General features: G+C 38.4%; 1 protein-coding gene across 1 annotated transcript; it reads right to left on the bottom strand.

Annotated features, from left to right (window-relative positions):
* Positions 1-5,914: 5,914 nt before the first annotated feature.
* ap3m2 (adaptor related protein complex 3 subunit mu 2) lies at positions 5,915-21,564 on the bottom strand. Its single transcript, XM_041787994.1, has 9 exons — positions 21,450-21,564; positions 18,486-18,778; positions 18,213-18,384; positions 16,041-16,178; positions 15,551-15,636; positions 13,444-13,577; positions 10,509-10,716; positions 10,217-10,361; positions 5,915-9,196 (listed from the first exon to the last, which is right to left on the bottom strand). Exons 2-9 carry the CDS (start codon positions 18,756-18,758, stop codon positions 9,096-9,098), a joined length of 1,257 nt encoding a protein of 418 aa, XP_041643928.1. The 5' UTR covers positions 18,759-18,778; positions 21,450-21,564; the 3' UTR covers positions 5,915-9,095.
* Positions 21,565-22,055: the final 491 nt, after the last annotated feature.

Below are 22,055 nucleotides of genomic sequence, written 5' to 3'. Positions count from 1 at the left end.
AATTGGCAGAAATGGAGTAAAAAGAGCCTATACACTCACCGGCCATTTTAAAAGTTACACCTGTTCAATTGCTTGTTAACACAAATAGCTAATCAGTCAATTACATGGCAGCAACTCAATGCACTTAAGCATGTAGGCGTGGACAAGACAATTAGCTTAAGTGTAAACCAAGCATCGAGATGGGGAAGAAAAGGGATTTAAGTGACTTTGAAGGTAGCATGATTGTTGGTGCAAGATGGGCTGGTCTGAGTATTACAGAAACTGCTGATCACAACATCTCTAGGGTTTACAGAGAATGGTCAGAAAAAGGGAAAATATCCCAAGGGTGGCAGAGGACAAAAATGCCTTGTTGATGTCAGATGATGATGTCAGAGGTTAGATGAGAATGGGCAGACTGGTTTGAGGTGATAGAAAGGCAACAGTAACCAAAATAAGCACTCCTTACAACTGAGGTATGCAGAACACCATTTTTGAACGGACGTGTGGAACCGTGTGGGTTTTGTTATGCCAGCTAATATTATTACTATCACTATAATTATTATTACTATAATCATCAATATTTTGCTATTTATCTTTAGATACAATCATTAATGTTTTTTTCTACGTTTATGTATTATTATTTTTTCTATTTATATTATAATTCAATCAGAACTTGGTATTTGATATTGTGGTTAATTTCTACATGTTGATCTCATTAGTTGAGGTTGTTGAGATAAGCCCATAGTGGATTTCTACCTCACCTGCACATGTGATTTATTTTTATTCACTTTTTGTTGTCTGACTGTGCTTTTTTAAATGTGCTAAATAAATAAATAAATAAATAAAAATAAACCCTGAAGCGGATGGGCTACAGCAGCAGATGGCCACACCTGGTGCCACTGCTGTCAGCCACAAACAGGAAACTGAGGCTACAATTCACATGGGCTCACCAAAATCTGAAGATAGAGATTGAACAAATGTTGCCTAATCTGTTAAGTCTCAATTTCAGCTCTAACATTCGGATGGAAGGATCTGAAGTTTGCAACATGAAGGCATGGATCCATCCTGCCTTGTAGCAACAGTTCAGGCTGGTGGTCATAGTGTTGTGGTATGGGGGATATTTTCCTGGCACAATTTGGGCCCCTTAACTGAGCATCGTTAAAACACCACCGCCTATCTGAGTATTGTTGCTGACCATGCCCATCCCTTTATGACCACAGTGTGCCCATATTCTGATGGCTATACTTTCAACAGGTTAATGCAACATGTCACAATGCTCAAATCATACCAAACTGGTTCCTTGAAAAAGACGGTGAGTTCACTGTACTCCAGTGTACTCCACAGTCACCAGATGTCAACCCAATAGAGCACATTTAGGATGTGGTGGAACGGGAGATTCACATCATGGATGTGCTGCCAACAAATCTGCAGCAACTACATGATATAGTCTCCATGCTATCATGTCAATACAAGCCAAAATCTCTAAGCAATGTTTCTAACACCTTGTAGAAACCATACCACAAAGAATTAAGGCAGTTCTTAAGGCAAAAGAAGGTCCAAATCGGCACTAGCAAGGTGTACCTAATAAAGTGGCCAATGAGTGTATATTAGTAGTGTTAGCTCCTATTAAGTTTTGAATTGTTAGCAAAACACCGATAAACACTTTCTGGTAACAAGTAATGAAAACTGCTTAGCATACCAGATGTTTTAGTTGAAAAAAAAACATTATAAGGTAAACCAACACATTTGACTCAGCCTAGCCTTAAATATTTTAGCTAGCTAACTTAGCTAACATACAACTTGCTGCAGGTTTGTAAGTTTCAGCGGTAACAACATACTGTCCTATCAAAAAATGTTTTTGAATTATTGTGATACAGACATGACACTTCACTCAGCTTGAACAAAAACCTACCAAATGTGGATCCATGGTGGAACTTATTGGTTGAAGCCCTGAGGTAAAGTTTCACAGGCAGTAACGGCTATGAAGGAGTTGCGTTAGCTTAGCTATGAGGTATGCTAATACAACAGGTAGCCTAAAAGGCGAATAGGCAGTATCTTCACGGGAAATGGGGGGGCTAATAAACAGTTTTGTAACATTTTGAAGCTGTAATATTCTCGGACATGTGCTGCCAGGTTGCTCTGTAAACTCTTGTCGTGCTATCAGCTCCAACGTCTCCCTTGATTGTGGCTCTCCAGCAGGCGCGCGCTCTCACTTCTTCGAGGAAGTCCCGCTTCGCTTCTGTTGTTGCTGTTACTGTATGCCCACGTGCGTACTGACGGGGAGCAGCAAACATCACTGCAGGGACCCCGGCCAGCCCACAGCGACCAAAGAAACCAGATAAAGAGTGGGCTGACAGATTTACATAAAGATAAAGCTCATTTACAACAGCAGAATAAACAAAACACATCAGAGCTGTTAGTGAGAGTAATGGGATAATTGCTTTAGGTGACAAGAGAAGCACTTTAACCAGGTGTGAATACACATTTTGATCTGCAGCCACGCGGCAGTTTGAGTCTGGCGTGCATGAAAGTAGCATACCTGCGATGATCCACACTTTTTTTTTTAATTTAGGAAAGGTGTCTCATAAAAGTCTGAAAGCAATTTTAAAGAACGCAAAACAATGCCATCTATTCATATCTTAACTTCAAAATTTTTAACCTGCAGCTGTTTGCTATATGAACTATGGGTGAACGCATGGCCTATTCAGAATATTAAAACCGCATTTTATCTAACTCAAATTAAGTTTTTTTTCAAGTTAACATACGCAGCAGAAAATTGCATTAACTAATAACAAACTGGTGAATAACACTGTTGCACAACTGAGGGTCAGCTTACCAGCTGCGACGAATGAGTCTTTAAAAGCGTCAATAATCCTCTCCACGTTCAGCCTTTAAAGACGTCGGTAAAATGCAAAGAAAAAAGAAAAGGTCTCACAAAAGTACTTCAACCTCATCTGACAAAATAAAAAAAAAACTCTTAAAAAAACCCACAAAACTTTTCTTAGTTGAAAAAAACCCTTGAGTAAAGTTTGAGACGTTGGATAAAGTTAAAGCCTATTGACAGAAGTGACTTAAATCTGCTGTATGGTCAATAGTGAACGAGGTGAAATAGAGAGAGGTAGAGAGAGAGGGGGGGAGAGAGAGGGGTTGTATTTTGGGAAGGGTTAAAGTCATCAGTAAATTATGGAGTGGACTGGAGTCCTGCCAACTGGAGCAAAAAAAGGGAGGGGTGACGTCACACAGGGGGATAGTGGGGGTTAAAGTGGCCCCTGGTGATGCTGAGCTTAACTTTAAAACTTCCCTTTAGAAGCTTCACTAGTCACTTTGTCAATAATTTGACAGCTACAGAGGGGGTGATCATCAGTTTCATGTGATGTCATGAGTGGGGTTTGAGCTGCATGAGGAGATCAGGACAGTTCAAACTGAGACTGTCTTTGTCCTGGAAGGACTGAAGCCAAGCTGCATCCACTGCTGGCAATGAAGGGACCTCAGCTGCCTTTATCACAAGAGTCAGTCTTATGATTAACACCATCACAGCTACAAAAATGGAAATGATAGTGCGTGAGATTCTTTTTTCACCCTAGTCTTTTCTGCCAAAAGAAAACTTACATTTACTATAATTTCATCGGAAATGTCTTCTTGGTCATCCTTGTTGGCTTTGCTATCTTCCTCCTCAGACACTTAGATTGTTCTCATCTTTCTTTTACATCAGCCTTCAGTGCATCTTTCTCTCTTTACTGGCTCGTATTAGTTTTATCACCTAATTAGAAATAAGTGTTATTGGTTGTGTTTAAACTGTGAAACACGGCTATTATTGTTTTCAACTTCTGCTAACAGTGGTTACAATTATGCATCACAAGTGAATCACAGTGCAAAATGTGTTATAGGGAGTGAGAATGTGTTCTGCAGACCATGTCTAACTAGGTAAAACTGTTTCAGTTTTAGCCAAAAGGAGGATCCACTGACTAAATGGTTTATGCAACTGATCACTCTGTTCAGAAAATCACAGATGTGGACCCTTAGACCACAGGTTTCCATACTTTGCCATGCCCCATTCTTATCAACTTTTGTAAATTCCTTGTACATAATACAAAGGTGTTTTAATGAAAACGTAAACACATCTCTCCTTCAGTTATGTCTTTTTATTAAAGAATTAGTAAGCTTATTATTCACCTTATTCCCATCTTTTTATGAGCTGTCTTGTTTTAACAGTATTCAACTGTAATTTTAGCTCTTAACCTCTTTTATTGTTGTTTTCTCTCCTGTAATTCATTCATTAAATGCAGTATGTCTCTCTTGTTTGGAACTAAAAGACAGGCAGAGAAAATGGCCAAAAAGAATTTGACATTTTGGTATTAATAACAGCTAGAAAGACATACAGTTCCTATAAAAAAAACTGTTAACCCCTTGGTTGTTTTACCCTCTCATTGATTTTATAAATCAATCATGATCAATATTACTTGGCTTTTTTGACAAAAAAAAAAAAAAAAACTCTTTAATGTCAAAGAGTAAACAGATTTCTAATGAACGTGTCTCAAGTGGTAGTCGTATAAAGGCACCTGTGTCTGGAAGGTCCAGTCACTGGTTAATCAGTATTCCTGGCTACCATTACACCATGAAGACAAAAGAACACTCAACTCAGAGAAAAGGTCATTGAAAGATTTAAGTTAGGGGATAGATACAAAAACATTTCCAAGGCACCAAACATCCCCTGAGCTTCAGCAGCTGAGATGGGAGAGACTCTACATACAACAACTGTTGCCTGGGTGCTTCACCAGTCAAAGCTTTATGGGAAAGTGGCCAAGAGAAAGCCACTGTTGAAGAAAACTCATTAAATCTCGACTAGTTTGCCAAAAGGCATGTGAGAGACTCTAAACACTGCACATAACCACTGTGAAGAACGCTAGTAGCAGCATCATGCAGTGGGGATATTTTACAGCAGCCAGCCCTGGAGGGCTTATAAAGGTAGAGTGTAAAATGAATGTGGCAAAATATAGGAAAATCCAGGAGGACAATCTTATTCAGTCTGCACAACTAAGGCTTGAGGGAAGACTGGATTTCCAGCAACACAATGACCTGAAGCATACAGCGAAAGCTACACAGAAATGGTTTAAAGACAAGTTGAATGCTTTGGAGTGGCCGAGTCAAAGCCCAGACCTCAATCCAATATAGAAACAGTGGCTGGACTTGAAAAGGGCTGTTCATGTTGGATCCCACTGCAACCTGACAAAGCCTGAACAGTTTCACAAAGAATAATGGAGTAACACTCAGTGTCCAGATGTGCAAGCCTGATTAAGGCCTATACACACAGATTTAGAGCTGTGACTGCAGCCAAAGGTGCATTTACTAAATACAGTCATGAAAGGGTGAATATTTATTGTCACTTATTTAACATTATTTTTCATTTAATTGACATTACTTTATAGGAATCTGTTTTCACTTTGACATAAAAGAGAGTTTTATTGTCAAAAAATCCAAATTATATTGACCATGACTGATTTATAAAATCAATGAAAGGGTAAAACATCCAGGTGAAAACTTTTTATAGGCACTTAATATTGAAGTGTTACTGTCAGTTATTAGTTGCCTCTTATTTTTGCTTCATTTTCTCCTTCTTCAATCAAAGTTTCTGTGACAACCTAGCACCTTCTGGGGCGTCTAAATCCCCATTTTAAAAACACAGTGTTAATGACCTGGTTTAATGCTCAATATGCATCTTTTTGCAACTTTAAGACAGAAAATCTTCATTTTTTTCATACCTGGCAAAGACTCACACATACATATAGTTTCTAATCTAAATGTCAACCAGCCCAAACACGAAACACAACCAATTTAAACATTGTAAAGGTGCATTAAAATGTGTTTTTCAACCACTCATTTACAGAGGATAGCACATTTTGCAATACACATTAATAAGTCATTCCAGTCCATTAGATCACATCAAATCTTTAATTTTACACCATTAAGACTCCATTGGAGGCTGTGTAACAAACACACATAATGCAAACCAACATTTCTTCTGAGGTACCCGGCTGTTACACCTTGTTCTTTTGAATATGAGATGTTAAATATGTACTTAAATGCACATCATAGTTTCTCTCACTGTAAAGACTGCGGTACAGACATTAGCTTTTTTGATAATTTGGATTACAGTGTTGCGATCTAAATTTACAGTAAACAATCAGTTTCATGGCCACACTTTCTTCTGAAAAAAAACAAAAACAAAAAAACAAAAACAGAACAAAAACTGTTGAGGAGCTTGCTCAAACGGTTTGGTCATAAGGACAAAACAAATTGCTTCAGTAAGATTAAAGCTAAAAAAAGACTACAAGTATGCTCAAATTGCAAACATGTTACAAAAGACATACATTTCACTCACTGTTTGTTTTGTTTAATAAATAATATAAAAAGGAATAAAAATGGTGAACATGCGCCAGAAATTCTCACAGAAATATTCATATTAATAAATAGCTGAGACAGTTTGAGCCATCTTACTTCAATCAAGTGGGAATATTTTAAAATCTTTGTATCAGCAAATGTGAAAGTGCATGATCAAGGACGGTTCCAGTGTCACACTATCATGTCAGTGTGATGACTACAGTGTTGCATACATCATCAAGTCATTGTAACAAGGAAAAAAGGAACACAAGAAGAACAAAACAAACAGAAAGTGTATTAACTCTTTAAAAGTAAAAGAAATGAACAGGGTGATGAGTCAAATATAATTTCCAGTGTACGTTGAGAATAAAACACATAAAAAATACCACATGACCAAGCTTTTAAAATTTAGTATGGGAAAAATATACTGCTTATGTTTACTCTAATCGTTTTTTTTAAACGTGTCTTAACAACAGAGGGCAACCAGAGGGGTACAACACAAAGTGAGCGACAGTAAATATACTCAGTCAATACAGGTTTAAGCTCAAGTTAGTGATAGGTGTCATGAAGCTGGTTATGATCTTTCTCTGATAACTCAGACTTTGTGCTTCAGACTTTAGACCTTTACATTAAATAGGTATGTTTACGACACCATTTGATGCTTCTTCCACACAAAAAGGAACAATCATCGTCTGTCTGCTTTTGTCAGATTGAAATGATGAGATGTGATGTCAATTTCAAGAAAATTAAGGCGGTAAAAAGAAAAAAAACATGAGTAGAGTAAACAGAAAGTGAGTGGAACTGCAGGACACTACTGTTTTAATTCATTTATCAATACATTAGTTGATTTTTGCCTTCTGACAAACTGTACAAAGGGAAACTGTTACCTAGTAATATTATCAGCATAATATCAGTATTGGCAGATAATAGTTAAAAATCACTACTGGTGAATAAGAACTTTGTTGGACTTTAATATCAGCGGTGCAGATGTGCATTTCAAAGAAAATTTGTAAAAGTCACAGGAAAATAGGAAAAGATGGATCGTGAATAGTATCTGCTTTTGTTAGCTTCTTGCTAACATAATGGAAATTGCCATTAACAGCCTAAAAGATCTAACATTGCTTTCTGTTAATTTTACCTTAGGAAAGATCTATTTAACCTGATAATACTAAGTTAAATAGATTGTTTAATTTACATGACAATATTTAGAAGTGAAGTCAGTTTTTTTGCACCATAGTTGTGCCACTGGACATTACTGCTTCCTTCTTCTGTTGATATTCTATGAAATCAGCTTTCAGGTGTGCTACAGCCACCATCTGGTGGTAGTACAGCATCAAAACCGGCGCTAGTAAAAATGAAGTAGTTTTAAATTAAGATACTAGTCGCATTAAATTATTTTTAGAAATAATGACTTCATGTCTGGAAAAACATTTCCAATCCCTTGTTTCACCTTGCAAAAAAAATTATGTTTGTGGTTTTAGGCAGAACCTTTTATAATATTGGAGATTAGCAAAAATCCAATATTGTGCAGCCATACTCTTAATCTTTAACAAAGCTTTTCAACAATGATACACCAGTTTTTCAATAATCAGGAGATGTAAATAGGTCGCCATAAATATGCAAAAATACCTTACATATTGTCAAATTAAAGTAAAACTAAAATGAACAATTGAAATGATTCCATACATGATCCTGTAAAGCAGGCTACAGTCTATGGATGATAACTAAAGACCATTAAATTTTATTATCAGTGTTTCATTGTAAAAGCAGCCATGTTAAAGCTTTATAATGCATCTTTCCCAGGTAATAATTACTACTGGTAATGACACTTCACAGACAACTTTAGTTTGAAACTAGCTATGAGTTTAGAGTCCATTACCAACTAGTCTTGTCTTTGATCAGTCGGGTTCGAGGTTTGGCCCATCCCCGTCTGTGGCTCTATCCACTGTCCTATCTCTCTAATAAAAGCAAAAAAGCCCCAAAATGAATCTTAAAAAAAAGAAAAATACTGACAATAGAGAACCAGTTTCATCACATGAAGAACTGACTTAAGGCCCAACAGACCAATTTTACCCTCTAAGCTCACTTCATGGTGCAGCCCCCTGTTCTTCTGTTTTAAAGCATTAATAGCTGTTAAATCATTACATGTGTTTTAACTACTTCTTCCAAAAAAATGCTTTATTTTTTTCAGTCTGTACAACTCACTCGATCACGATCTATAACCAGGGAAGCAATATCTTTTGTTTGGAGTGTCGGCACCTATCTAGTCAAACAAACATGCCACAGAAGATGAAATACTTAGTAGACGGTTCACCTTTATACCTGAAACAGTATCATGTCAGGGTCTGCTCTCTATGAGACCTGAATGGAGCCTGAACTGACACGATGATAGCACTACAAGTGTGATAGCTTGGTTTAGGGTCAAGATTGAAATGATGAGTGTAAAATGCTGCTAAAACCATATATATTAGGAAAAATAAGTATACACTGGGGCCAGTTTGGTTCAGCCTGGTTTCAGCTAAAGATTATCGGATACACCAAGATCAAAGCTCTATCCAGTTTACCAGACAGATGCTTTTATTCAGATATCTAAGTGCAATGGTCCATTCATAACTGCTACAAGAAGCCTTCAATATTTTTAGTCAAATCCTGAAATGCATACACACAGGGAATGTACCAACTCCCCTTCACCCCTCAATCTGGAAATGGTTTGGTCCGGTGGTCAGTGAGCAACAGTCTTATGTCCGCACCTGGAACTTTCCAGCCTTCGTCATGTACTTGATGCCTTTGAAAGGTTTATATTTCTCGCCGTACATGTCCAGCCGGTTCACTTTTAGCCCTGGGTAAGGACAAGAAAACCCACAAGTGTTTCAAAACAGACAGACTGATGTGGATTTAACAAAGGGCAAACAACACAAGTGGATCATGGGTGACTCTGATTTGAGGAAGATGATGACTATATGGACCATTAAGGATGTTTCAAGAAGGTTATTACACCCATTTCCTTCACCATCACACAAACAAAAACTAAACTAAACTAACAAGGCAGCAGAAAAAACAAATTAAAAAAAACCTTATGACTCTTTCAGTGATCTTTGTTTTATTGTGCTTCTGTTGTTATGAGTAGTGTAATCCTTGCAGTATTGGAAATGAGGGAAACCTCAATTTCCTTTTGAGAATAAGTAAAGGTTTGAACTGAGTTATCAAATTTAATGGATTTTAGGACTACTGGATGTGATAATAACAATAAAAGAATAAACTGTGGCTGAATATGTGATTTTTAAAATCTGATAATGAAAGAGCACAGAAAAACTATTATATCTAGGCCAGTCTAAACTTTTAAACAACCATGGGGGCCTGTCTACATATTAGGATTAAAATTAATGCAACTCATTTGATAGCATATAACACATTGATATAAGTCAGTTTATACTGCTGAAAGTTAGAGTCATGAATCTTTTAAATCAGTTCACAGATGAGGCTCTGATGAGGTGTATTTATTGCCTTTGGCACCATCTAGTGGCCACTCAATGACTGAGCTCACAGATTAGTCACAGTCAGGTGATTATCAGCTGAGCAGCCTGTGGGATGAATGCTGCTCTTAAATGTGGGGGTTGAGTTCAAATGATTCTTCTTTGAAAATTCAAAGTTTAAAAGATACTAAAGAGTTAAAATAAGATTAAGCTTGACTCTAACTCATAGAAACAGACTGGTTATTGTGCACCAATGTTTAGCAGATATTTAAAGGTTTGTTGAAAACTCCACAATGTGTGACTGTTTTAAAAGAAACACTTCAGTTCCTGGAAGAAAAGCAACAATGGCAGCAGAGGATAAGTGGTGACGCTGAAGGTGAGAGTACCTGAGATGGCCATCTGCTGGATCTTGAACTGGATGTTGATGGTTGGGTTCTCGTCTGGTTTGGAGGCTCCAGCCTGCAGGCTCATTGTACCTTTCAGACTGGGAAGCTTCTGTGGGTTGATCTTTCCAACATCCCATGACAATAACTAGTCAAAACACAAAAACATTAATATTGCAATGAGACACATCATCTACTTGGAAAGTCAGATCGTACAACATCAAAGGGTGGCATCTTCAGTCCTAGAAACGATCTGAAACATTCTGTTATTCAAATAGATACTCAGGGCCAGTACCTTTGTGACTGGGTCAAATGTGTAAGTTCCCTGGGAGGGGTTGAGGTTGGCGTTAAGGACGCCCCTGGGCAGCTGGCTGCTGACTAGCACCGACTCCACAGCCTTACCCATCGTCTGTTTAGGTCCCAGGGTCAAGTCAAAGCGTCCCTGAGAGCTCCCCTCTCGGAAAGTGATGTTGTGTTTGACGTAAACTGGGATTGCTACCAAGCTGAAGAAGAAAAGGTCAACAAATAAGAGGAGTTAGAGCCATACGAGCAAAACACATACACCAGGAGTCAATAACAATTCAATAAGTCTAGTTAACATTGAACTACAACATTAATATGAACTGGAGGGTATGCTGATATACAATTATGATAGTGAATTAATAGGCCTACTTATAAAATGTAATTATCAGGGATGCAATAATACAGTTAAAGCACAATTCATTATGTACCTCAAGTTTTGTTAATGGTTTTTAGTTTGGTTCTAAACTCCCTGACTGTCTGAGTGGGTTTTTCTGTGTTTCTGTGTTTTACATTCTCAAGTATTCTGGTGAATTGCACAGGAGCAGCAAGGGGTGAAGGAGAAAATGTATTCCTTTAACTGACAGTATGTTTGTGTAATTTTATGTGTGCAAGTGTTCATTTGTCAACTACAACTTTGACTAAAAATATTCACTGACTATCTTTTTTCAGTGAGAAAGACAAAGCTAAGACTAGCTTAAAATAGATCTTTGATGATAAAAACTCTCACGAAAAAACATTTATTCTTCGTTAAGGATAATATATAATGAGACTAAAATGTTAGTAGACTATCAGACATTCAAGACTTTATATTTCTCCAATTGTCATGTAAGATAAGTATTTTAATTAGTGCATTTTGGATCAGTCTAAGCATGGATAGTGCATTAATATGAATGTTTTACCTTTGAAATAATTTTACAGTTTCACTGATTAAATTAGGTCACAGAACATAAATGTAACAAAAACCAGGACTAAAATGTAAGGAATTTTACTGACTCAAACTTGACTAAAATGTTTTTGAGTTTTCATTGATTAAAACTATAAAGGTTAAAAATGACTAAAATGTGACAAAATAAAAAAGAATAACATTTTAATCTTAAGTTTAAGACTAAGACTTAATTTAAAATAGCTGCAAAAATTGAGTGTACATCACTGGCAACCCTGCATGGCATACTGCGCTAAACGAACAACTGAAAAAGACTGCGTGTTTAACATCTTCAGTTTTTAGAGGGCTGTTTTATCCGCCTGTATGGAGAAGTCAGCACCAGGCTGTGAGACCATGTAATGAACATTAAGCTGCTGAATGTTGACGGTCACTAGCATGATGAATGCAGACAAGGTGAGGGAGTAAGGAAAAAGTCTTTGTAGCGCAGTTATTGCTGCTTTCATTTCACTGAAAGTCTGCTTAGAGATTTATCGTCAGTCAATTTATATAACCCCCCGATGATACACTTTCATCGATCCACAAGTTACAAGTAATCTGAGTGTGGCTCGGTCAGTTTCACTTGAAGAACAGCACACAAGAGACCGGAGGTCTACAGGCTGCAGCCATACACTTGAATGCATCGTGCATTACACTGGTGTGTCCCTCAGCCCGACAGTAGAGAGCAGAAGAAAGAGCCGAATCAGTGATTTTAACTAAGTAAAGTTCTGCTATGTATGACTGCTTTGGTGCAAATATCTACCCACCATTAGGCACGAAAAAATGATTAAACAAAACTGAATCTACCTGTGTTTGGACCATGAAGATGGTATCAATGTCAGACCCTAGACTGAACGTTTAGCCATTGTGATGAGATTATTCTCCAAGCATGTGGACTCACAGACATATGCAAACATAGTTAATTTAAAGAAATGCGAAATATATGGAAGTTCAACTGAAAACCGGAAGAAAAAAACACCACTTCATGGGGGTATTGAGCCACTGATGTCATACCGAACAGTTCAATATTGCACTGAGAATTGTTGCATCTCCTTTAAATATATAAATATATTAGACCAGTGGTTCTCAAGTGGTTTAGCCTCAGGACCAACCACCAGCTCTTGAATGAGCAGCCACAAACCAAACTGACATGCATGAATACAGTGTATTTACTTCTGTTCCCCATGTTAAGGTGAAAATTTTAGTTGTTTTCATGATACTTTGAGAAATGTTCAAATTTAAAGTGAGAAAAACAGTTTTGTCTCTCCCAGAAATTGAGCCCATTAGTTTAGATCTTGAGAAATGGACCAAAATATTTTTATCATGGTAAAACAGAGTAAAATAAAATATATAGCTATATGTTTGCATAGCCTTTTTATACATCATGGTCTCTATGCTGCAGTTTTTTTCCAGGCACACCTTTGTGACCGACTAGAAACTCCTCCACAACTCACTGCTGGGCCTTGACCCACCAGTTGAGAACTGGTATGTGGGGAGAATAACCATATGCAACTCCAGTACCGATTTAAGTATCTATTTCCTGACTACTTTTCTAATTTTAGGGCACCTTATGTCTTCTTTTCTCTGTTTCCCTCTGTCTCTCCCACTCTGTTACTGAGCCTTTTTCAACCTGCCTACACCTGTGTTTCTGTATTACCACACACTTACTGTGTTCACTCACGATGCCTGGTCTGAGGAAAGGATTTGATTGGCTGAGTAGCATCAACAAGTGACTATTTCAGAAAAATTGTATTGACTTTCATAATTGCTTAAATCATTATCAAAAAGTCACAATTTAAAGTAAACTACTATTAAAGCATCAAAACTGTTTTTATACTAGTAGAACTCGTCAAAATAAACCTGGGCCCACACTCTTTCATTTTGTAAAGACTGATTTACACAAATGTTTAATTATTCTATTGTTGTATCTTACTCTCTGCACACTATTTTACAGGAAACCTTTGGGAGGAAATTTGTATTCTGTGACACTAAAGATGAAAACACTTACTTCTGAGAGCTGACGTGGTAGGAGAGCAACCGGAAGTTTCCATCTGGGGGGATGAAGGAGAGGATTCGCTCAGCTTCCCAGCGCTTAAACCGAACACAAGGGTGGAAACTGACATCATCCAGCAGCCGAGGATTCTGGGACAGAGACACGGCGGGGTAGAGGGGTTTGGATATGAATTAAAATAAGAATGCTGATAGAGTTATGCATCTCAGACTGTTTGGCCAAATGTTCCCCCTCATCCTTCTTCTGACTCTGATTAGAATTTGTCAGAAGTTATTACTATCAAGGGAAATAAACATAAAACAAAAAGTAAGGAAGTCTGTGTTTGGTACATTATTTCTTTGTTGTAACAATGCTTCTTGGCATAAATTTTATACCATTGGAAAGCCTGTTTATTACCCTTTTAAATGGTGCCACATCTGTAAGGAACATGTATTTGTGGGATGAGCAGCAGAGCTAAGTATGTGGGTGAGCCCATGAAAAATGTGCCAAATCTTTTCTGCCAATGCCAAACAGCTGATTCTGCCATTGACTCTTGTTTAGTGTTTGGTGGATTGGATGATTGAAGTTTGAAGAAACAAGACATGTTGACAATTCAACAATTTATTCATTTAACAAACAGGAGCCTCAGTAGCGTGTTGAAGAACCATACACAGCCACAACAGCCGGGCACCTCCTCCTCTTGCTGGTCACCAGCCTGGTCACACACTGCTTTTGGATGGCATCCCATTCTTCAACCAGCATTTGTCGCAAGTCAGCCAACGTGGTTGTGTTGGTCACACTGGCACGAACAGCACGCCCAAGCTGATTCCACAAGTGTTCATTGGGGTTAAGGTCAGGACTGCTGGCAGGCCATTCCATCCTTTCCACTCCCAAATTCTGGAGGTAGTCTCTGATAAACCCCGCTCTGTGGTGGCGAGTGTTATCATCTTCAAGGACAGAGTTCTTGCTGACAGGGTGAGGAAACAGTATTCTTGGGGTGTTGTGGTCTTGGGATGCCCACTTCGCGGCCTGTCTCTGACATTCCCCATCACATGGAACTTGGCCTTCAGTTTGGAGATGGTACTAGGGTTCACTCCAAACAATGCCGCAACTTGGTTTTGCAGAACACCAGCTTGAAGTTGCCCAACCGATAGGCCCTATCCAGATCAGTCAAACGTGGCATGCTGATTCTTGAAGCAGACATCTACTGACCACTGTAGCAGGGCCCATGCTCACAGGTGCTGCCAGTCAGGTGCTTGATTGGCAGCACCTAGGGGAACCAGAAGCTCAAAACAAGAGTCAATAGCAACAGCAAAATAAGCTGTTTTGGATTGGCAGAGAAGATTTGGCACATTTTTCATGGGCGCAACCCACATACTCAGCTCTGCTGCTCATCCCACAAATGCATGATCCTTACAAATGTGGCATCATTTAAAAGGGTAATAAACAGGCTTTTCAGTGGTATAAGATTTATTACCAAGGAGCATTGTTACAACAAAGAAATACTGTACCAAACACAAATTTCCTTACTTTTTGTTTTAAGTTTAAATAAGTCAAGTTTAGGGAAGTGCACAAGCCAGTCAGTATGTTTACAGGCATGGTAAAGTCAAGCTAAGGTTGCAGCTAGATTAGGAATTTTAACTGGACTACTGTCATTGTCCCAGCATAAATGCAAAGCAGCATGGACCAACTTCACAGCTCCATGCATGTTTTCAAACTCTACACTTCACATTCAGTACAAATAAAATGCATGCAATTCCGCTACCTTAAAGAGATTTTTGAAAGCAGACGACTTTGTGACTGACTCCTGCTATGCTTAGCATTTATGCTCTTTACTTCCAGGTCAAATTCTGACATAGGAACTGTGGAGCATGCACAGAAAGCTTCATTCATTTTGGTTTGATTGAGGCATATACATGCAAAGGTAGACAATCTCCAATTATTCAATTATCTAGGTGTGTTAGTCCAGCTTTGAGAAATTTGATATTGTGAGATTTCAGTCAGACCAACATGTTTATGTGCCTTTTAAAAGTAAAAAAAAGTCCTGTTTTAGTCTAGACTTTAGACTAGCACAACAGAAAGGCTGTATCAAACCCAACAGTACATTTACAGACACAACACTTACCATAAATGAGAGTGTAAGGTCTGGCATGCCCGTCAGTTTTACACAGGCGTCTATTACTCCCTGGATTTCTGCTGTGATTGTGGAGCCTGAGGAGGTTGATATGAGTTGATATGAGACATGGACAGGAATCAAAAACCATTTAAATTAACAGCAGAATAATTCTGAAGGTCTATAGTTATAGTTTTAATAGTTTATTCTGTATTGTGGGGTTTCTCCCAAATAGAAATCATTACAAACATGCAAATTTATCCAACCACATAACATTAACAGCATAATAAATGTAGCTGAGGTAGCATCTTTCATACAATGCAGTTATCAAATGTTATAGTATCTACTTTACTGTAGTTTGCTGTTTACTCTCCTGAAACCTGACTACTGCCATATGCATGGTGGAGCATGGACAGAAATGTAGTCTTTACTACTTAATGGCTTAATGATGAGGTAATGGTACAGTGAGATGTTCTAAGAAGTACACTGCTCAGGAAAATACCTGATTTATCAATGATAGCATCGATCTCCTCCACCACATCAAAGTAGGCTTCATTGTTGGTGTATTTGACTCCGGTGCGTCTCCATGGCACCACTGACAGCTGGCCTGTAGGGAGCTGTTCACCAACATTGGTGCTGCCTGGAATAAAGACAACAATCACAGGTAAAATAATGAGCACAAGGACATAGATTTTACTCAGAAAGAAAGCCCAAGTCTGCTGTTGTTGCAGTGAAACATCTCTGTGTTGAAACACAAAGATGATGTATTTTGTGGGCAGAGCCATACTGCTGGCAGGAAGTTTGTGGTCAGTTTACATCAGAAAGCTCTAGACTATCTAGACTCCTTCTACAGTCACTTATCTGTTGATTAGTTGGCACACACTTTAACGTTTTTTAAATCTTAACTGTTTTTTAATGTGAGAGACCTCACACATGGAGACATAATGACAGATTTAACTGTTCTGTTCTTATAGTGTATGTGACAACACAGCGCACAGACATCCAGAGTCTCCACTCTCAAAACTCCAAATCTTACCAGACAAATGCAACTTTAGAGTAAATAAAGTAAATGTGACTACCTTTCGGCTACAACCACTGTGGTTGCAATTTCGGTCCAGCTCCCTCCCTGGTCAGTTTGACTGTGGTACAGTATGTAGTATAAACACTCGTGGTGTTTCCACAAATCAGTAAAACCATTTCTTACATCCAGCGTACTTTATGCTTCACATTTGCTATCTTTGCCATGGCTGTGTTTCCTCCTTCAGCCAGTCTGCCTTCTGATTGGCTGCTGCTCCTTTCCATGTAACAATCCTACTCATGCCTGCCTGGCTGTCCTCACTGTTTGCCCAAAATAACAGGATTTCTGATCATGAATAGTGAACATGTTTAATATTTACAGTCAGTGACTCTAATTGTCTTCTGAGCAGATCTGAGAGGGAAAGATTACTCTCAACAAATGTCAGGACAGTCTTTAGAACAATATGACAATCAGGCCTTTGCTGACTTACATCTGAAGGGGGAATCAGGCCAAAAATTGGCACAGTCTTATAGTGTGTGCCAGGCTTTGCAGTGAAAGGCTAACCCTTAGCAATGGCTTCCTGACTGTTGGCTCAGCAGGTCAACTATCTAACTACATGGTCAGAGTTTTAATATGGTAACAGTCTTGGTGTTACAGCTCAGTGAGTTACCGTGTTAATTGGTGACTTTCAGTAGAATGTGCCTGCAGATGTTGTCATCACTGTAGCTGTTAAAAATGGACAAGACCCTGACAAATCCCACTGTGTTAAAAATTAATCACGTGTATTTGATGAAAAACCAACCAAATACGAACACATCCAAGGATGCACAAAGCTGAAAGTCACCAGTTTAAAGGGTGAGTCACTGATATAAGAAACTGATGGTTTCCACTTACTTTTTCATGTTTTTATGTCGACCTCTAAAACAGAACTTGTCAGTCCCTCCTGGTTCGATAGACATGTTTGTCACAGTTCAGCGACAATAACACATCCTACAGGTGTGGATAACTATTGACTGTCAGCTTTCTATAACTTTGTAATTTCTTCTTATTTAAGCTTCACTTAACCAGATGAATAACCTTTGAGGTCAAGATCTCTTTTACATGGTTGAGCTGGCCAAGAAGTCAGCAGCACACATCATAATAGATCTCCGTGTCTTTGCTACTCCTACGGGTCATATGCATACTACATCTAGTGTCTGCATCAATTAATTATTGAGGATATGCACAAACTGATGCAAGGGACACATGTCAGTCATCATGCATTGTTAAGAGCAAGTAAATCTCTGGCTGTATGCCTCTGTTATTACCTCTGATATCAGATCAGCAGCAGAACAATCTCACCAAACCTCTCAGACTCCATGCATTTCACATTACAAAAGCTATAACTTGAGCATTAATATCCCATCTTGAACTGACAATGTGTAAACTACCACAGAGACCCCTTTGTTAAATACCCATTCTAAGCTTACCTCTCCTTATGTTGAGTCTTGGTTTTGCTTTATAAACCACTTTGAATTCCATCTTGCCTATTTAAATCAACTTACCCTCTTATAATCTTTTTCCACTCCCCAACGTACCCTTTAAGACATACCAAAAAAATCAAGCAGCACTGAAGTGAATGTTACAAGGCTGTGGTTAACATGCCAGTGTCTGTACCTGTAATGGTGTTGACCATGGTGCGGAGGATGGTGGGAGGTTTAATGAGCTCTTTGAGGATGTTGGACTCTGTGGCCAGTGGAAAGCCGTTATCCAGCATCTCCTCCAGAAGTTCATAGACAACTACTACATTGTCTTTAATGGCAGCTTCTGTACATACTCCAAAGTAATCCTGACAAGACAGACACAAAATGGCAAAATGTTGGCATTTAATATCAGACGTATGAGTCACAACAATACCAAACATACCAAAAATCCCCAGTGAGCTAATACCTGGAATGTGTCGACGACTCTGTGCAGAAACTCGATGACAAACAGCGGTGGCACCTCGCTCTGGATGACCGCTACAAAGTAGATGCGATGCCTGAGCACACTGATAAGGTAGTGATGTGGTGTGGGTATCACCGGTGGGACATTCTCTGGCTCAGTCGCACGCTCCAGGGCCTCAAAGAAGTAGTCACACACTGAGCGGCTGACCACGCTCTTCCAGTGCTTCTCCAGGAAAATGTCCCCTGAGGCATTTACCAGGAACAGGCTGTGGATCATTTTGGCTGGAAAGTGAGAGGCTGTGGATAAAAAAGATAAAAATCTAATGATTCATGCCAGATAAGGCTGATATAAATAACAATAACTGCATCATTTACTGATAAAATGCTTATTTATTAACTGTTAAGACAAAAAAGTGAATGTGAAACAAAAGACAGCCGTTCTTCCATTTACATGTCAAATTCTTCAGAGGCTAAAAGACACAAAGTTTTAACTTTGAATAATGAACAATAGCTCTTCATGCATTTATGTTCATGTTTACCCTATAAATGCAAACAACACATCACTGTGTCTCTCTTTTTTTATATATTCAATCCTTACATTGAGTCCTTACCATTACTAATACTACAGCATAGGACTGGGTAATACACTGAGTTTTAAAGATACATAGGCCTAAATGAATTTTCAAATGACTAAGAGTTTAAGCCAATATCTTTAAACACTTTTTCTGACTTCATCTGGCTATTGGGGAGTGCGGTGTTGAATTATTATTTTTTTTTTATCAGATGCTAAAAAAGATGGTTTACAGTAGGAATCACTAACTAATATGCTTACTGACCTACATTACAGTGAAGCAATGCAGACTCTGTTAACCTCTTAATGGCAGTTTATTTCCATCATGTGCTAGAATCAATCGGTGCTAAACAGCTCTTTGATGTGAGCCACTGTAGCTAGCTCCCATCTGAGTGCCAGTTTCCTTTCCCCCATCCTTTGTTGTTATTCAATTCACATTTTTTAAAAAACAAATGAAGAGCCATTTGAGAGCCAAACAACCAGCTCTACTGAGCTGAGCCGAATGACATGGATCTTTACAAAGGTTGGATTTCCCATCAAAACTAGCGAGACTGCATGGACAACAGCTGAGGAAACATGGGTAAGATTTAGAGTTTGATGAGCTAAACTGTGATAAAACTGGACTGGCACCTTTAATTCTTGCTGCCGTTTCTCCATGAGTTTTTGTTTAACCTTTGTTTATTTTTTTGCCTTAATATTTCACTATTTTTGGAACAAAAGGGAATTAAGAATACTTTTATTTTTGCTTGGCATTGATGCTTGGCATCTTTGTAAAAAGCTCAAAACCATTTGATAGAGTTTCTCTGTGCAGAAATCACTAATTGCCCCCCAAGGAGAGTTCTCTGCTACTGTGTGACATCTTCTGCAATGAGCCTAGGAGGGTCTCTGGGGACATCCATGGGGTGGTACTATGCATTGATATTAGTGATTAAAAATATCGTACTGATAAACTTCTTTCAAAAATCCAAAGGAAAGTTAAACATGGCAGGTTTATTACCACTGTTGCACAGGAAGTAACATTCGTTTTGACCTTTTGACATTTTGACCAATCAGCAAATTGCAGTGTGTCTAGGGGCGGATGGGTAAGCGTGCGAAAGCATGCCAAAAAGTAAGATTGTACAGGTCGGTTATTTTTGACAATGGAAGAAACTTAGAAGAACTGAACTGAACTTCTCTGTGGAAACAACTTTTAAATTAGAATATTTGAATTTTCTTGTAAGTGACTTTTGAATATATTTATATAAAAATGCACATCTGTTACTGCTTATATGTACAGCCAATTTAGATATTTGTCCATTTCAGCTTCTGTCTGTTATCTGGAAAAATTATGTGCATCCCTTTATTTTTTGGTATCAGAAATTGCAGATAAACTCTTGCAAAAACTCTACATTGCATGAAAATGGCAACATTTGGAAAGTGAAGAGAATTGGCAAAGAATGTCATATCTCTTCACTTTGGTGATACCATCAGTCACTGAATTAATGAAGATCGTATCAAGATGAATTACATAAGTCTTGAAATTTGAGTTTGCTGATGACAAAACTGAACCATTAATACAGAGAAATATTGCCATTTTTTTAAATACAGTTTGGAGGAGTTGTTGTGAAATTTTTGATCAGTTAGAATTAAAATAGAGCATTATTGGAAGTCTTGGACGTGTACTTTCACTGCAGTAGTTTCAGTGTATTTTTATTTTTATGAGAATCCTGTCAAAGTTTATAATTCTGGTGTTGTCGGAACTATTTCTCATCCTTTAACATAAAAATATCGGGGTATAACGCGTTTTGCCATTTGGCTAAAAAAATACCGACATGTTTTTTTGGTCCATATCGCCCAACCCTACGTCCACAGCACCTTTGAATTTGTGGTAGACATGTATAACTTAAATTTTTTCATGGGTCAAATTACATTTTTTGCCTTGTTTTTCAAGGTGGACGTAGGTGCACTGTTTTCCTCATACAGTAGAAGAGTGTAATTTTGATACTATTAAGTAAAGTCCTCTTTTAGGTCCAGGCTCACGTCAACTTAAGGTGGCTAAGACATATGACACCGGAATATTCATTAAATATGCTGTAAAGCTATCAAGTTCAGACCTAGCATAACTTAGCTCTACAGAAAGCTACATGAAATACCGCTACATGTAGTTGTTACCTGAAAACAACACAAACCGAGTAACTAACTGTCTTTTTAACGTTTTATTAAATAGCAGATGAAGGCCTCGGCTCCATACGAGATGCTGCATCAGTCCCTCCTCCTGCTGCCTCACACAGTCTCATGACAGAGGAAAAGCCCCGTCACCCGGTACAGAGGATGAAAATATATTCAAAAAATAATCTTATTCAGGCTGGAAAATAACCATTCACGACCCGAGACATTCTTAGGCTTCACCTGACTTACCGAGGACAAGTTTGTATATTTTCGTCTCGCCTTTCACCGTTTTTTTTCCCAAAGAAAGATTAAACCTCCGTCGTTGCTTGCCGTTAGGTGGAGCAGATCCTGATGCGCGAAGGGATAGAGAAGTGCGGCGCACCAATCAGACTCCGGGAAGCCTATCGTGTCCCGCCTACATGATAGAATCATAGGTCAACAACACGGAAGCTATTGACTCGTGACTTAGCTGTGATTGGTCCAAGGGGGGAGGGCTTCAGTAAACACCAGCAACTCTAACCGTTGATTGGTTTTAGGATGTAGCTGGTCTGACATTTTGTTTCCAGTATCAGATTTCATCTTGTGGAGTTTCTCTCCATTCAAACAGAAAGAGGAAACGCGACCTAACTTTAGCATGAATAATACGGCTGTAGTTGGATTACTTTCCCTTCGAGCCTACTGCAAGAAATTTATCAGAGCTATTTATACATTTCTTTAACAGAGAGCACATCTTATTTTTTTGTATTTTTAACACAGACAACGAATATTGAAATGTTTAAAACACAACTAAGAACCACGGTAAATTAGGTGAATTTGGGGACATTGGACAGTTTTTATTATTCTAATTGTTACATT

This window comes from Cheilinus undulatus, linkage group 5, assembly GCF_018320785.1.
Source record: "Cheilinus undulatus linkage group 5, ASM1832078v1, whole genome shotgun sequence".
Lineage (NCBI taxonomy): Eukaryota > Metazoa > Chordata > Actinopteri > Labriformes > Labridae > Cheilinus > Cheilinus undulatus.
This window is presented reverse-complemented; position numbering and strand designations above follow the sequence as displayed.

Coding starts and splice junctions, on each gene's coding strand:
- ap3m2 (XM_041787994.1), bottom strand. CDS start 18,758: ATGATCCACAGCCTGTTCCTGGTAAATGCCTCAGGGGACATTTTCCTG. Junction 13,578..15,550: donor ACCTTACACTCTCATTTATG/GTAAGTGTTGTG, acceptor TCTCTGTCCCAG/AATCCTCGGCTGCTGGATGA. Junction 10,362..10,508: donor CATTTGACCCAGTCACAAAG/GTACTGGCCCTG, acceptor TGTTTTGACTAG/TTATTGTCATGGGATGTTGG.